Source organism: Sarcophilus harrisii, chromosome 3 (genome assembly GCF_902635505.1).
Source record: "Sarcophilus harrisii chromosome 3, mSarHar1.11, whole genome shotgun sequence".
Classification (NCBI taxonomy): Eukaryota; Metazoa; Chordata; class Mammalia; order Dasyuromorphia; family Dasyuridae; genus Sarcophilus; species Sarcophilus harrisii.
This window is the reverse complement of record NC_045428.1, coordinates 320,705,061-320,722,067: the sequence shown is the minus strand read 5'-3', so window position 1 is coordinate 320,722,067 and position 17,007 is coordinate 320,705,061. Positions and strand designations below refer to the sequence as shown.

General features: G+C 37.4%; 1 protein-coding gene across 1 annotated transcript; it reads left to right on the top strand.

Annotated features, from left to right (window-relative positions):
• Positions 1-4,164: 4,164 nt before the first annotated feature.
• TEX51 (testis expressed 51) lies at positions 4,165-8,989 on the top strand. Its single transcript, XM_031959881.1, has 7 exons — positions 4,165-4,393; positions 4,494-4,568; positions 4,936-5,025; positions 7,972-7,989; positions 8,078-8,161; positions 8,299-8,380; positions 8,581-8,989. The coding sequence occupies exons 1-7, from the start codon at positions 4,195-4,197 to the stop codon at positions 8,876-8,878; spliced, it is 846 nt and encodes a 281-aa protein (XP_031815741.1). The 5' UTR covers positions 4,165-4,194; the 3' UTR covers positions 8,879-8,989.
• Positions 8,990-17,007: the final 8,018 nt, after the last annotated feature.

Below are 17,007 nucleotides of genomic sequence, written 5' to 3'. Positions count from 1 at the left end.
AGACAAAGAGACAGATACAGAAAAAGAGAAAGAAATGATTGTCTCTGAGACATACACTGACAAGAACTACAAGGTTTAGACTTCACTGTCTCATGTGTTAGCCCTTACTCTTCTTATGAGCAAGATTCATTCTTTCATCTTCTTTTGTGGTCAGATTGAGCCAAAAAGCATAAATTGAAGACTGCTGCTGCTATCAAAAGTACTTGGTAACAATCCATGTGATTTCTGCTGTTTTCAACCTTTACACAATATTTTGCACAAGTGAATTATCAATTCTCAAACAAGAAAAAAAAATCACAAGATTATCATAGAGGAAAAAAAAAAAATAGGGATCAGTTAATACAGTACTTCTCCCACACACAAAGAACTGAGTCTCAGAGAGAGGAAGTAAATCAGCGAAGATTATATAGACAGTAAATTGTAGAATGGAACTTCAAATCGAGGTCATGTGGCTTTTTGTCCATTACCCTTCTCTGCCAAACCTCTACCCTATTAGTTTAAGGAAGGCTAGGACAAGATTGCTAAGACCCATTTTTTGTTTTTTGTTCAGTAGTTTTTTAGTCAAGACTGACTTTTTTTTTACCCTATTTTGGGTTTTCTTCATAAAGATACTAAGATCTACCCACTCAATAACAATTTATCAGAAATACAAAATTAAGTTTGGAATATTCTCATTTGGATTCCCATAGCCCATTACACATTCAAAGGCATCAACTGAGCCTTAAGGTAAATAGTTTCTCAGCTCTTCCAACTCCTTAAATATCTATTGAAAAGTATCTTATAGGTTAATTGGGAGCAGCCTGGGCTTAAGTTAAAATAACCACAGCTCAGGGTCATCAGAAGCAAACCCATTCATTTCACAAAGGAGAAAATTTACTTGACCAAAGCAGAGATGGTAAATGACAGAGCTGGGATTTGAACCCAGCTTTTCCTACTGCAGAACTACCGTCATAAGATATAGATATCAAAGCAATATTAGAAATTACTTATTTCAATCCCTCATTTCATCCTCCTTTATAACTTCCTCTAACTACTGTCTAAGGGGCTGCTCAGAATTTGTCCCTAGTCTTCTTTTCAACTTCTAAGCATTAAAACAAAAAGCAATGCCAGGAATAATTTGGAAAGCCAGTCTTTGCAGTTCTTTCTGTTGGTATAGCCTGAAAAACCACTTCAATGCTCATTATTTGACCAAAAGTGTCCCAGGAAGGAAGGAAGGAAGGAAGGCAGGCTGGCTGGCGTATGAGCTCAAACCCATTTGGACACCCAATTACTTAGACTCTTCCTTAGCCTTAAACTGCACTTGCCCTTCAGATACTGACACCTTCACACTACTAAATTGTAGTTCAGATCCTTGGATGTATCACTCATCTCTGATCCCTGTCTGTGTATTTGCTTTGTAATAATTGACCTTGTGCCTCAAACCCACTCCCTCTTTGCTTCTAGCCTCTTATTAGCATAACTGGGACTCCCTACAGGACTGTGCTCAGACCTTGATGTCCTACTGGATATAGTTGTGAATCACCAACCATGACAGGGCTGACCACTCCCCTCACTCCCAAGGAGAGAGCAAAAGTCAGAGTAAATCATCCAGGTTTATTTGGGACTCTAGATTCTCATAAGGGAAGCCAATTTATTCATCATTTCCTTCTTCCACAAGGCAGTGCTGAATCATTATAAGATTTTCAACATTAGCTTCACAAACCTCATGGGTTTTTTGTTTGTTTTACTTTATTTGCACCCTTTAAAAATTTGAGCTTCCCCCAGATGAAAGTTTCACACACTCTAATAAATTTCATTACTATTTGTTTTACTTCTTGCCTTCTTCCATCAGCCTGAGTGATGAATAGGATTCATCAAATAAATGATCATTCATCTTTTTTATATAATTCTATCCTGTACAAAGAACTTTTATTTCAGCAACAAATAGTAGTGTAAGCATTATTATCTCCATCTTACAGAGGAGGAAACTGAGGCTCACAAGGGTGGTTAAATATTTTTGTCTGACCACATAGTTCCAAAACTGCAATATGAACCTAGGTCTTTTGACATTAAGTCCAGAGTTTCTAATCATACCAGGTATCTCTTAAAAGTGATATTTCTCCCATTCCATTTTTCTTCCACAAAAGTGTCAAGTTACTGCTCGGCTAGCAAAACAAATGAGGCCAGAACCACATTAAAATGTAATTGAGAAATGTTTAATAAAATAAAGATAGATGCATATATGATGTCAATTTGTGGTTTTCTAAATCAAAACGCCACCAAAAGGGATTCATTTCTATTTAAGTTTGACTTCACTGCTCTAGAGAGTAGGGAGGCAATTGGAATATATTGGAAATTATTAGATGATTAAGAGGGTCAAATAGCAATAAGAAAATGAAGCAGCCATGTTAGCAGAACTAGATTCATTTAGCATAAAAAATGACAACTAAAATCTGTCTATACCATCTAAATATAGAAGTCAATAAAAACTTTAAAATTGTATTTGGATTTTAAAGTTATAAAAAACCAGTCAGGCCAATATGTAAAGTTTTTATATAGAAATATAAATATAACAGAATAAATATTTCTTCTGGCAGAGATTGTACCTGAAAGTATCCCTTGATATAGGTATAAAAACAGCAACCAATTAACAGAGTTAGAAATCAACAAAATTTCATCATAGTCTGAATAAAAGAACAATAGAATCCAAAACCAAGGAGCTTAGCCACAGATCAGCATTAGGAGAGAAACATGGAGATTTGAAATAAGAATCAGCCTGAGGTCTATGATGGCAGACAGTAAACTAATCATCCCCTACCCACCACTTCTGCTTAGCTCTAGGCAGCCAAGGGCTCTGACAATTAAGAGCCAATTCTCTCATACTTAAGTATGCTATAATGCTGGTTTATTGCCACTAAAATGTTTCTGTACTACCTTATTTTTATTGCTTCCCTTCCCAAGGCAAGACCACAATGTGATAAAGTGGGGGACTATGGCAAAACTAAGTTGTAAAAGGATTGGTCCAAATCTAAATATGTGTGGGAAGTAAGTGCCTTCCTCATGAAATGGAGGAAAGATGATTGAATGAGAATTGATTAAGGGCTTGCAATCTGCTAAGGTTTTGAAAAACAAAAGTCAAGTCCCTGCCTTCAAGGTACTTATGTTCTAATAAGAGAGATAAGATAACTATGATGCAGTTGATCCAACATGTACTGAAATTAAGAAAAATTATATTATTCCTCCACAAATTATGCTTATAAAATCATAGAGTTGGAATCAATCTTGGTAGTCATTTAATCTAACCCCATTTTGCATATGAATTAACTGAAATTTTAAAAAAGTTAATTAAGAAATCAATTCTTAGAGACAAGATCACCCAAAAAATAAGTCTAAGAGATGTGATCTGAACCTCAATCCTGCTTCCAGAGACACTGTTCTCTCCACTATGGCATATCTAATAGATCTATATACATGCTCACCCCTGTCTTGGACTACTTTGTTCTGGTGGAGAGGACCATGATCTTGTGACTCAGGGTAAAGATTGCATAGGGCCTGCTCCTTGTGAACTAGCTTACTGTTGTTCTGGAAATCCTTGGGAAAGGGAACCTTGTTTTCAGGTAAAGTAAGGCACAGTCAGAGGAATGAGTAGGTCTCCTTGGGCTTGCCGAAAAGAAACACTCATTCTATTTGAAAGCATAAAAAAATAACATTGATAGACTAATATATATATATATATATATATATAATATATATATATATATATATATTGAATTCTTCCCAAGCTAACAACTTTATAGAGGCAAACTAATCTCTATTTAAGTAGGTACAAATAAATTTTAAATTAACTCAAGCTAATGCCAGAAGGTGCTAAATTTTCATTCTAAATAGTTTTCAGTGACTTTCACATGAAAACCACAGTAAGTCACCAGAGAAAAACCCAAGCTGTGTCTACACCCTCCACCACAACCTGATCAATCTATCACCCCATCGCTCATTCTAACCTTCCTTTCTTCTATCCCAAATCCTTACAGTCTTAGTCCACCCCTAAGCTACTTGTGCCCAGGATCTCTCTTTTTATTCCCTTGGCTGTTACTGGACTGGAGAGAAAGAACCTGATATTTAAGAAGACCACGGCTCCAGTTCCAGGTGGAATGTGATGGGAGATGATTGTCAAGGTCATAGAAGGGGAGTGGCCAACTGGTGCTGCTTTTCCTGATGATCCTTCTTCTGCTTAGCTCCCTTTTTCCTTCCTTAGGGGAAGGCTCCTGCCTCCGATGCTGGCCAGACCTGCTCCCACTGGTACAATACGACTTAGAGATACTCTGGGGCTCCCGTCAGCCACCTTTGTATCTTTCTACCTGCCTTCGAATGCTACTTCTCAAGAAGAATGTCCCAGTCAATCCCCCATTTCTCGGTGAGAGGGGAAAGAGAACATTGTGTCCCACCCTCAATCCTTTCCATTTTGGAAATTTGAAGATCCCCTGACTCAATATCTTCCACATTCTTCCCTTCAGATCGTGCCCATCTAGAAGAGGAAACTGCCTTGTTCTTCAATCACCTACATGTTGCAATTAAGGAATGGCGGTCTGGTGAGGGAATCCAAAGCTTGGCTTTCCTAGAGTTGGAGCAGGGGTGGATAGGCAAGGTCTGGTGTTCAAGGGTTGTCCTGGAGGGAAGAATTTAACCATTAACCGTGTGGGGAAGAGATACCAACTAATAAATTTTCAATGGGTATTTGTAACAAAAATCTGCAAATGCTACAAATTAGAGCTTGATTTATTGTTTTGTTGATTTTTAAACTTAAGAAAGTGATGGGGAAATGTTAATAATTCAGTTACCTTAAAAGTGTCATAAGTATTCTTTTATTTCAGAGAGCAGATTGTTAAACATTTGCCAGCTCACTACTGATATGTATGAATATGTGTGTCTCTCTTTCCTAAATTCTTCTCTACCCAGATAAGACCAGGCTCTTGAACAAAATTCAGATCCATGGGAGGATATTTCTTCAGGGTCTGCAGAGGGCAGCTCAGGAGCTAAAGAACAAGGGTGAGGGGTCAGGATCAACAGTCTGGCCTCATTTCCAGTCTCCCACTCTTGTCAGAGACATAGGAACCAAGAATCTAAATCATACATCTCATTCACCCTTTTTCTTGTCCTCTCCCCTACTTTCTAAGCATCTCCAATTCAGTTCACTTCCCTTTCTTATCTTTCTATGGTATAGAAATTTCATTTAACACTCATTTAAGAGCATACATACAGAAATAACACCAAGGGAAATTGAAAAGGGACAGAGCACTAACAAGTTGGGGAATCAGAGAAAGCTAAATGAAAGAAGTAGCACTTGAGCTGAACTTTAAGGACAGACAAGTATTCTGAGGAACAGAGATAAGAATGAATATTCCAGGCCTTGAAGATGGATGGAGGGGAATGTATACAGGTGTAAGTCTGGGAACCAACACTATCCAGTTTAGCTGGAACACAGAGTTTGTGAGGAGAAAAGTATAAAATAAGGCTGAAAATTGGATTGGAGAGAGCCTTGAGGAGTTTATGATAGAAAAATACCAAAGGTTTAAGGGCAGGAGAGTGACATGGTCAAATTTCTTCTTCAGAAAAAACCTGACAACTATATGGAGAAGGATGAATCAAAAGGGAGAGGCTGAGATCAGAAAGACCTGACAACAAAAGCTATCATAGTAGTCTATGAAAAGTGATAAGGGCTGGAAGAAATTGGAACAAAAGGAAAGAAAAGAAGCTGTAGATGCTATGGAGGACAGACAGTAAAATTTGGCAACTGATTGAATAGAAACAAAGTAAAAAGTTTAGGATGACTAAGTTTGTCTGCCTACCTAATAGTATCTAATACAGTAGTGCCCAGAGGTATGCTAATAAATGCTTAACCAGATCTCAAAAAAAAAAAAAAATAAATAAAAAAGACATACCTTTAAGCTAGATCTATAATTCAGCAGTGCTAAATTCAAATGGAAATGAAACCACAAATTAACATTATCCATGTTGTATTTTCATTGATTTTGTTAAACATTCCCCATTATAATCTGCAAGATTTATCAGTATGTTTGACACCTCTGATTCTACAATATTAACATTCTATCCATTGCTCTCTTAAGTCTAGACAATCAACAAAACAGTAAATCAATTTGTGATTTGTTGTATTTGCCAATTTGTTCAGACTGAAAATTTAAAAATCAGTAAGACTTGGCTCCAGCCCATCCTAGTGGTACCCTGAACAGAAATAGGAAACTTTGAAGGAGAAACTTGGAGAGAAAGACAATGAATTCCATTGAGTTCAAGATTCTTACTATCTACCCAAAAAATACTAGAAAACAGTTGGTAAACAGTTGTTAAATCATGACTGAAGTACAGGATTGAGCTAAAGATAAACATGGGCACATAGATAGATAGATAGACAGACAGACAGATAGATGTAGTAGTTGTAATTGTCATTATGGTGGAAGAAAGAAGAACAAGAAGAATGAGAACAAGAACAAGAAGAACAAGACCAAAAAAGAACAAGAAGATAAGAAAGAAGAAGAAAAAGGAGGAGGAAGAAGAAAAGAAGGAGGAGGAGGAAGAGGAGGAAGAGGAAGAGGAGGAGGAGGAGGAAGAGGAAGAGGAAGAGGAAGAAGAAGAAGAAGAAGAAGAAGAAGAAGAAAGAGGAGGAGGAGGAGGAAGAGGAGAAGAAGGAAGAGGAAGAAGAGGAGGAGAAGAAGAAAGAGGAGAAGGAGTAAAAAGAGAAGAAGAAAAAAATAGAAGAAAGGAAGAAAAAAGATGATGATGATGATGGAAATTTGGAAGTGTTTTGTGTAAAATTAATGCTTGAATCCATGGGAGCTAACTGAATGTCTGAGAAAGGGAGTGTAAACTGCTAAAAAAAAAAAAAAAAAAAGTCCAGAAGAAAGTCCTAAAGACACTCAGGCTAATCTGTAAGGAAATGAATAATGATTCAAAGAAGAGAGAGAATTATCAGAAAGGTAGGAGAACCTGGTTAGAGCAATATCATAGAAGCCAAAAGGAAAATATTCAGGAAGAGGGTATGGTCAAAAGTATTGTAAACTCAAGATTAAAAAGGATTAGGAAAAATCAAAGCTAAATTTTAATTCTGCTTCTGCTATTACTGCCTATATAATTTTGACAAATCACTTAAACCTGTTCAGGGTCTCAGTTTATTTATCTGTAAAATGAGGTAATTGTAGTAGATGGTGCCTAAAGATCTTCTAACTTTAAATACTATGATCCTAAAAATCACACACACACACTCCCTTCCTCCCTCCCTCCCTCTCTCTCTCTCTCTCTCTCCCCGTGTGTATGTGTGTGTGTGTGTGTCTCTCTCTGTCTTATCTGGCTCTATCTCTCTCTCTGTCTGTGTGTGTGTGTGTGTGTGTGTGTGTCTGTCTCGTCTCTGTCTCTGTCTCTCTGTGTGTGTCTCTCTCTGTCTCATCTGTCTCTGTCTCTCTATCTCTCTCTCTTTGTCTCTCTCTCTCTCTCCCTCTCTCTGTCTCTCTGTCTCTGTGTGTGTGTGTGTCTTTCTCTCTTTCTCTCTCTGTTTCTCTCTCTGTGTCTCTGTCTCTCTCTGTCTCTCTGTTTCTCTCTCTGTCTCTCTGCTTCTGTGTGTGTGTGTGTGTGTCTCTCTCTCACTTTCTCTCTCTCTCTTTCTTTCTCGACTCTGTCTCTATCTCTCTCTGTCTCTCTGTTTCTCACTCTGTCTCTCTGTCTCTGTCTCTCTCTCTATCTGTCTCTTTCTGTCTCTGTCTCTATCTCTCTCTCTCTCTCTCTCTTGTCTCTCTCTCTGTCTCTCTCTCTCTCTCTCTCCCCCCCCTTCCCCATCACTTACTTTGCTTCTGACTGCACATCCCCAGAGCCCTTTTCTAATTCCTCCCCTTAGTCTTTTCCCTAGTTCTGCCTTCCACAGACCTAGCCCCATCCTACCCCCACTCCAGCAGTGGCAATTTTCCTACCATCTTGCCTTTCCCACAGCCTGCAGTCCATCCTGTGGTAAGTACATCAGGGTCAGGGTGACGGCAAGGGGCTGGTGCGGGAAGCTCCCTTCCAAGTCTAAACCTAGTTCACGCCCACCCACCAGTCCCAGGTCCTCCTGTAGAGGTAGCCAACTGCATCAGCTGTAAGAAGTACTATGTGACCTGCAACGACGCCGTTCTTTGTAAGGGTAAGTGATACCCTGATCTCTAAGTCCCAAAACCACTGACTGACTTCTGCCAACAAGGACTGAGCTCTGACTCCACAGGACTGCTGACCCCGACTGTTCACTTTAAGCTCACGTCCCCCTATGCTGACCCTCTCCAGATACCCAACTGCCACAGACCCTTTGGATTGGAAGTTCTATCATCTTCATCCTCTGTGTGTTTGTATCAACATTTGGATCTGGGTGAGTACTTAAATAAATGAGAACTATCCCCAGATTCTAACTCCTGACCTCTACCTCTCCACTCACCCCATCCAGCTCTTCTTCAGCTTTGAAGAAGCTTCCCTATCGCCTTCCTACTAAACGACCACTGTCCTCTTAAGTAGACAAATTTCATCCTTCACTCTGTTTGAACTCATTTCTTTCCTATTTCTCAATTCCAGATTATATTACTTCTGGTGGAGGCCCCTGCAGATTGAGAAGGACTTTGGAGAGCTGAATGGGCCAGCACCAGGACCAACACTAGCACCACTACCAGCACAGTCACCACCATCACCACCACCACCACCCCCAACACCATTACCTCACTCACCATTGTCATCCCAACTATCAGTAACAAAACGAGCACCACCTCTTGAACCAACAGAATCACTGATAATTATCCCAGTAAAAAAACTATCTTCTCAATTACTTTCTTCACAGTCAGGGGAGGAAATGACCAGAGAAGAAGAAAAGAAATAATATTGGAAAACAACCTTCTGGTGCTAGAGTTCATTATATAAAGAAATCTATTAACAAAATAGAAAAATTTTGTGAGAGTCATAAGAGAAATAAATAATTTCATGTTAAAAATAGCCATCCATATCCAGAAATCATTGAGGATATTGGGACTGGAGACTGAATGCCTGGGTCCCTGAGGGAGACACTTTTTGTTGGTTTTAGTCCATCACTCCAGCCAATATTGATCCTTCTTAATCCCAATTCAGTCATCTAATGCATGAGTTATGCCTCCAAGTATTTTTATCTACCACTAGACTGAGAGGTCAAAAGACTCTAGTTTGAATTCCAGCTCTGCTCCTTATTAACTATGACTGGGAATAAGTTACTTAAACTCTACTTCCATAACCTAAAAACATGTAAGCTTCCTTCAGTATTTAAATTTTGTGATAGTATTGTAGGAAGATATATTTGTGTGCCGTTGTTGCAGATATTGTGGGTGATATACCAAATTTTTAAGTGGAGAAAGAATCTCAAAGTATTCACCAAGTCCAAACTATCACCTATCAATAGAATATATGTGTCTCTAATAGCACAAGAAAGAAACACAGGTAAGAAATGCTGAAAAAGATACAAACCAAGACTAAAAGCTTATTATCCAAGAAAAGGATATAGAGGAAATTTGGGAGTTCAGCTAAAACCTGCAGAAGTGACAGGAAAGGTGTAATGTAAGTGTTCACAGAATAAGTAGCCTGTTTTTCCAGTCTCTTCCACATACACAATGTATTCTTCCAATGAGCTTAATTAGTACTGACAAATGTCTTTATTCAAGTCTCTGTTAAAAATATTCCACAGAATAAGGCTAAGAACAGAGCCCTCCAGGATGTCATTAGAGACTCCTTCCCTAATTGTTATTCTGCAATCATTCTTTGGGTTGTTATTGAACCAGATCCAGATCAACCAATCTGTAAAGCCATGCAACCCATTTCTCTTCAACTAATCTATAACTGATAGCTTTAAAAGTCCTTTTTTGTAGTCATGTTTTTGGGGGTTTTTTTTTAAGATTTAAACTCTTGATGGAGTAAGCAAAGATGGCAGAAAAAAAGTCAAGAAATTGCCTGAACTCTCCCTAGTTTCCCTCAGAAACAATGTTAAATCAAGCTTCTAAACAGATTCTGGAGTGATAGAATTTAAAAAAAGATAGTGAAACAATTTTCTAGCCTAAGATAACTTAAAAGAACTTCAGGAAAGATGTCTCACTTGGGTATAAGGGGAGTACAGCCCCAGATAGACAGTATCTGGGGAATATAGCAGGAGCCTCTTAGTCACAGCACAGATAGCAGCTGAGGTCCCTTAGTCTTGATTCAAGGGTTCAGTAGCACAGCACACCAACTGGGAACCCCAGTGCACCCAGCAAACTGCTGGCCCTGGAACTAAGGGACAACAGCACAATTAGGTTAGGCACCCCAACACAACAGACAATTTGCCAGCACCTGAGAGTTGGTGACAGAAAGCCAGTGACCAGACCCATAATCCCCAGGCCAGTAGTCAACTTTAAAAGCCACAAAATAGGCTAAAATGAGCAAAAAAAGAGCCCTGACCATAGAAAGCCGCTATCATGACTGGGAAGATCAAAATATAAACTCAGAAGAGGACATTAAAATGCCTACATGTGAAACCTCAAAGAATTGGTCTCAATTCCAAAACCCTCCTTAGAAGAGCTAAAAAAAATTTTTTAAAGCAGAGAAAAATAATTGGGAAAAGAAATGACATATATGCAAAAGAGAGCCAACAGTTTGGAAAAGGAAAAAAATTAACTGAAGAAAATTCCTTAAGGAATAGAATTGGCTAAATGGAAAAGGAGGTACAAAATCTAAGAAAATTCCTTAAAAATTAGAATAGGGCAGGTGGAAGCCAATGACTCTGTGAGACATCAAGAATCATTCAAAAAGTCAAAAGATTTTTTTTAAAAGAAAATGCAAAATACTTCATTGGAAAAATAATTGACCTGGAAAATTAGATCCAGGAGAGATAATTTAAGAATTATTGGACTACCTGAAAGTCAGAAAAAAGACCCTGGACATCTTTCAAGAAACTATCAAGAAAAACTGCCCTGATATCTTAGAACTAGAAGGTAAAATGGAAATTGAAAGAATCCACTGATCAACTCCTGAAAGAGAACCCAAAATAAAAACTCTTAAATATTATAGACAAATTCCACATTTAACAAGTCAAGGAGAAAGTACTTCAAGCAACTAGAAAGATTTTAATTCACTATAGGCTTTACCTTTCTTGACACCATTATAGTTAAATTCCAGGCTCATATTTTTTCTTGTTCATACTCCTGTGCTTTTCCATTGTTCATGTCCTTTTGAAAATCTGAGTTTCAGGTTTCTCTCTACAAAAATTCACCTGCAAACACTTTGGTCTCCTTATATGCTTCTCCACGTCTCCGCCCTGCTATCCCCACCTCCAAGTCTTTTTTGTTGCTCATCAGAATTATTACTGTGCCAGTATAATATCTTTCTTGAGAACTTCCCATCCTTTGTGAGTCAACTTCCCTTTTTGAGTCTCAGTCCATTTTTTTTTCTTCCAAACTTTTTGAAATTTACTTAAAGCTAAAATATACTTTAGACAAGTCTCAGTGTTTCCTCCCTTATGTCATGAACTCTAAAATATGATTCCTGTGTCCATTGAGGAAATTTAAAGTAACTTCATAGAAAAACCAAATGAACAAATAGATGAAAAAAGTACTAGGCCTCTTAATTAAGCAGAGATAAAGGCTTAAGGTACAGCTTAATTGGAGACATTCAAGGAACAACAGAAAATAGAGGCAACCTAAAAATAGCAACTGGGGAGCTCCTAGTATAAAGCTTTAGACACAGAGGTCCTCAAACTTTTTAAATAGGGGGCCAGTTCACTGTTCCTCAGACTGTTGGAGGGTCAGACTATAGTAAAAACAAAAACTTTGTTTTGTGGGCCTTTAAATAAAGAAACTTCATAGCCCTGAGTGAGGGGGATAATCGTCCTCAGCTGCTGCATCTGGCCCGCGGACGTAGTTTGAGGACCCCTGCTATGGTATACTCTAAAGCTAAGGCAGTACAATGACCACCCCACTTCTCCAAATACACTAGATTCAGGACCAGTGGCCCCAAAACAGTATGAGAATAGGTAAAGAATACAACTAGGTATATCAGAAATCCTTGGACACAGAAAAAAAAAAAAGGTCAGGAAGGCCATAGGATCAAGTAATATTAATATTTCATATTTATATTTCCCTTTAAGTGTTACAAAGTGCTTTCTTCACAATAACCCTATGAAATAGGTAATATAAGCATTATTATTCCTATTTTATAAAAGACACAACAGATTTAGGGATATAGCTAGATTCATAGACTAGTAAATATTAGAATCAAGACTCATACCCAATGCTCTAATTCTAATACCAATCATCTTTCCCCTGTTCCAAGAAGACAGCTAACTTCACAGTTCTGTCCTGGTCTGTTGCCCAAGTCCAGGGAGCATATCAGACTTCTTTCTGCCCTAGCTCAAATACAACCATCTTGGCTCCCTCGGTGGCAAAAACAAACAAATGCTTCCAGTTCATTGTTTCTACACTTGATCCCAGCCCTGTTGAAGGCAGTCAGCTAGGGAACTTACTGGACTGGCAGTCAACCAGTGCCATTTGGAATAGCAGGTGATTTATTCAGTTTGACTGTGACGCCCCTAAGGACTCAGCATTCCATAGTTCTTATTGATTGGGGGCAGTGAATGTTTTATGACAAGGAGCTGCCCCTTGGTGCCTTCCAACCTAGTGATTGATCAGGGCTGCTTAAGATGTCAGGTTCAGTCAGCTTTTTTGACACCATGGAGTACATGTGCTGGAGTGCATGCATGTGAATTCGGGGAATAGACTCCTGGCATGTGCTCCCCTTCTGTGAATTTCAGAGTCCAGCTCCAGTAACCATCAATGTTACTGCTGTTCCTTTTTATTTCTCACAGGTAAGTCTTTTGTTTTTCTATTCTTCCAGGATTATGGAAGTATTTCGGTGTCTACAGAAATATATAAACTACTCAAAATAAATCAACTAAGTCCACTCTTCTTAGCCAGACATTCAAGGGACTCAACTGCCAGGTCCTACCTGACTTTTCTAATCTTTCCTCAATCTACTCCCCTAACCCATAGCCTTTGCTATAATTAAATATAATTTCATCATCTCATGAATGCATCATGCTTATTCACATCTTCCTAGCTTTACTCCTATTGTTTCTCATGCCTCGGACAGACTTCCCAGAGTTTCCTATGAAAATCCAAAACTTCAACATCCTTGGCAAAAATGAAATGATTCCACATCAGAAAGTAATATGGCTTTATGAGTGAAAAAGATACCAAGATGATATATTACCATTGCCTTGCCACTATCCCTTTAATCCACCTGACTCCCAGCTGAAATCTCCTATATGTATCATCTCCCCCATCACAATATGAGCTTTCTGAAAGCAGGAATCATCTTTGCTATGTGGATCCCCATCACTTGGCTCAGTGCTTGGTACATGCTAATTTAATCACTTTATTTATTTGTTTGTTTGTTTGTTTGATCATTCAGGTCCCTTTACCAAATTTCTCCTCCTCCTCCTCCTCCTCAGTCCACAATGATCTCTCCCACTCCAAAGATCTATCACACTGTCCTTTTTATTGTCTCTGTCCTACCAATCAAGTAACAAGCATTTTAGATATCTCATATGTGTTTAGATAATCTCACTGTGCTAGGAACTAGAGGGAAAAAACAAAAAATTGAAGCAATCCCTAATAAGAAATTTATCATGCATATATGTCTTGTCTCCTATCTAATTTTCAAACTCTAGCTGATTAAAGATTCTGCTCTGTGCTTTCTGTCAGTAAGTCAATAAACACTGAATGTTCCACTTTGTGCCAGGAATTGTGCTAAAAACCAATGCAAAACAAAACAAAAACAAAACATTTTTAAACTCAAGTAGCTTACAATATAAGAACCTAATTTGGATACTTGTTCCATTTTCATTGATTAATAAATTGATCCATCAATTCAGACAGATAAGTCTCAGTTTTGACTAGTCAGTTCAATGACATGGTCAAAGCAGAATGATAGTATAAGAAATAATTTATTGGACTGGGGAAAGGTGAAGTTAAAAGTTTTTAATTATACAGTTGCAGAAGTAACTATCCAATGGAATAGGACCATTTGGATTCAATACTTAACTTTTTTTTATACCCAAAACTCAAATCCCTCCCCTGATTCCCCATTGATGGAGTACCACATAGGTCACAATCATGAAATTCCCCCACATGAGTGTGAATCTCATATCATAATATTATATTATACTATTACTTCTCCTGCTTATATCATTACTTCTTCCTTGGCCTTTGCCTTATTTGGACAGTCTTTCCCCTGATTCCCTATTGGCTGAGTACTATCCTATCTGAAAAGTACAATCCCTCCTATGACTTTGTCTCCTCCTCTGATCACATCACCACATTTTCTTTCCAAATTCCCCACCTCTAATTATATTTTATAATGTGTTTCTCATTCTATGTCCCCACCTCTGAGTACATTTTACAATGTTTCAATGTGTTTTCTTCTTCTAAATCCCCATCTCTGACTGTATTTTCCTTTTATTAGTTTTGTTTCCTTGTTCCAAGTCCTAGCTTCCATTTCTTAGGTTTCAATTTTATTTTTCTAATTTAAGTTTCATTTCTCATAGAGAAATTTACTTTTCATAATTCTGTGGAAACTAAAGCAGCATCCAATTCTCACAAAAGAATTCAAGATACATGTGTCCAGCAATGGGAATTACAGCTTCAAGGAAAATGGCGTACGGTACAACTAATATCTGAATACAATTCCTTCTAACCATGGATCTTCTAACTCCCAAGATATACAAAAGACAAATGTGCAATAGTAGCCTGAGAGGAAAGAACTTGGAATCAGAAGATTTGGGGTCCAGACTTAGCTCCACCATTTGTACTTATTTGCCATGTAGCCCTGGGCAGGTGATTTAATTTATCTGACCCTTAAGTCTCCTCAGAGTTCATATGGACAAATATACAAGTATTTCAGAGCAGCTAAAAAGTCAGCAGATGGGATCCTGGGCTTCTTTAATTAAATCTAAGGACTATAACAAAAACCTGCTGATCTTTGTGCTCTGCCCTGCCCTTAGACCATATTAAAGCCATTGACAAGGGGAAAGGGATGAAAAAAGTGAGAGAGATGAGAACAATTCCATGCAAAGATCAGATGGAGGAATTTGAAAGTTTACCTTGGAGAAGAGAAGACTTAAATAATTCAAATATTTGAAGTATTCAATAATTAAAATTCAATAATTGAAAAATATTGAAATAGTTCACATATTTTGTGGGAAAAGACTTTGTCTTTTCAGCCACAGACAAACTGATGGAAGTTACAGAGAGGCAAATATTGGAAGAATTAAGAATTTTTTAATTGACCTATTAAGAAATTAAATGGGTTCACTTATGAGGTAGTGGGTTATCTGTCAATAGAGTTTTCAAAAAGATACTGGAGAAGCACTTGGGGGTGGGGGGAATTGTCAATGGCTTTAATGTGGTCTGGGGGCAGGGCAGAGTACAAAGATCAGCAAGTCTCTTGTTATAGTTGTTAGGTTTAATTAAAGATGCCCAGGATCCCATCTGCTGACTTTTGACAGCTTTGAAATAGATATATATTTTTCCATGTGAACTGTGAGGAGATTTAAGGATCAGATAAGTTAAATCACCTGCCCAAGACTAAGTAACAAATAAGTACAAATGGTGAAGCTAGGCCTGGACCCCAAATCTTCTGACTTTATCTTGGGATTTAGGAGATACATGGACATTCCCATTCCCCATTGATATCTGGAAAATCCTGTAAAAAAAATTTTGCCTTCCCACCATAGCAGAGAAGTTTGAATTATTATAGTATTAAAAAGTGAAATCTATTGATAATATATAATGCCATACTTATATGCTTTTCTGAGTTTTAAACTTTTTCTCTATAATCTGCTAGTCTTTATGTATTATCTCAGTCTTCCACAAAACTCCCTTTCCCCCAAAAAATCCCACTTTATTCCTGCAATACATCAAAATTTTGATGAGGAAAGATGCGATATGGAGGGATATTTATAATAACATTTCAGGGGCCTTTATTTTCTTGGTTCTAACCTAGTTTACCATAAGGCATGTTTGGCTAATTGGGAGTTAAGTAAGTTAGAATCCATCAGAATCTTATACTTAATATTTCTATAAGGCTGACATTAACATGCAAACCATGAACCTTAAGCCCTATTAGAAGTACAATGGTTAAAGGAAATAGATTGATTTCAGTGCTGGGGTTAGATTGCTTTAATCAAATTTTAGAGTTGTGGGTTATCACTTTAATTGTTATGGTTAGTCAAATTTAAATATCTATCCTTCTACCTAATGAGTAATTGCCTGGGCTGCTACCCAGAAGGACAAAAGATAAGGGTGCTGATAAAACTATACAGAAGAAAATAGAGGGTCCCACTAAAATCTACCCTGGGCGTCTATGTCCTAAATTACTACAAGTAAATTCAACAAAGTAAGATTTTTCAAACACTACCACAAAGTTTGGCCAATATCAGTCACTGGCTCTTAGGATTTTTTTCAATCCCTAATTCTATTCCTGAAAATTGTTTAATTTTATTTTTTTACCCATTATTTTTATTTCTTCGAGAGAAAAGCATTTTGCGTCTATGTCACAATTGTGTTATTGATTTTAAGCAAATGTACTATTTTAATTAAAATAACTAGTGTAAACAATGGTATTCAATTGGGAAATATTTGAATAAATCATGGTATATAAATGTAATGGAATATTATTACATCATCATAAATGGATGAAAAGAAATCTGGGAAGATTCATATAAACTGATACAAAGTGATGTAACCAGGAGAATAATCTATACAATGACTACAATAAAATAAAGAAAAATTATTTTGAAAGATTCAAGAACTCTGATCAATGCAATACACCATCTCTGAAAGTGATGCATTAAAAAAGAAAGAAAGTAAATCAACATTTTTAAAATATTCAAAAGAAAGCAGAAAGGAAATTAAAATTTCTTTTGATTCACAAAATTCACAATTCACAAAATGTAAA

Excerpts from the sequence above, each read along its gene's own strand:
- TEX51 (XM_031959881.1), top strand. The coding sequence starts at position 4,195 with ATGATCCTTCTTCTGCTTAGCTCCCTTTTTCCTTCCTTAGGGGAAGGC. Across the intron at positions 4,394-4,493 it reads AGTCAATCCCCCATTTCTCG|ATCGTGCCCATCTAGAAGAG; the intron begins GTGAGAGGGGAA and ends TCTTCCCTTCAG. Across the intron at positions 8,162-8,298 it reads CGACGCCGTTCTTTGTAAGG|ATACCCAACTGCCACAGACC; the intron begins GTAAGTGATACC and ends GACCCTCTCCAG.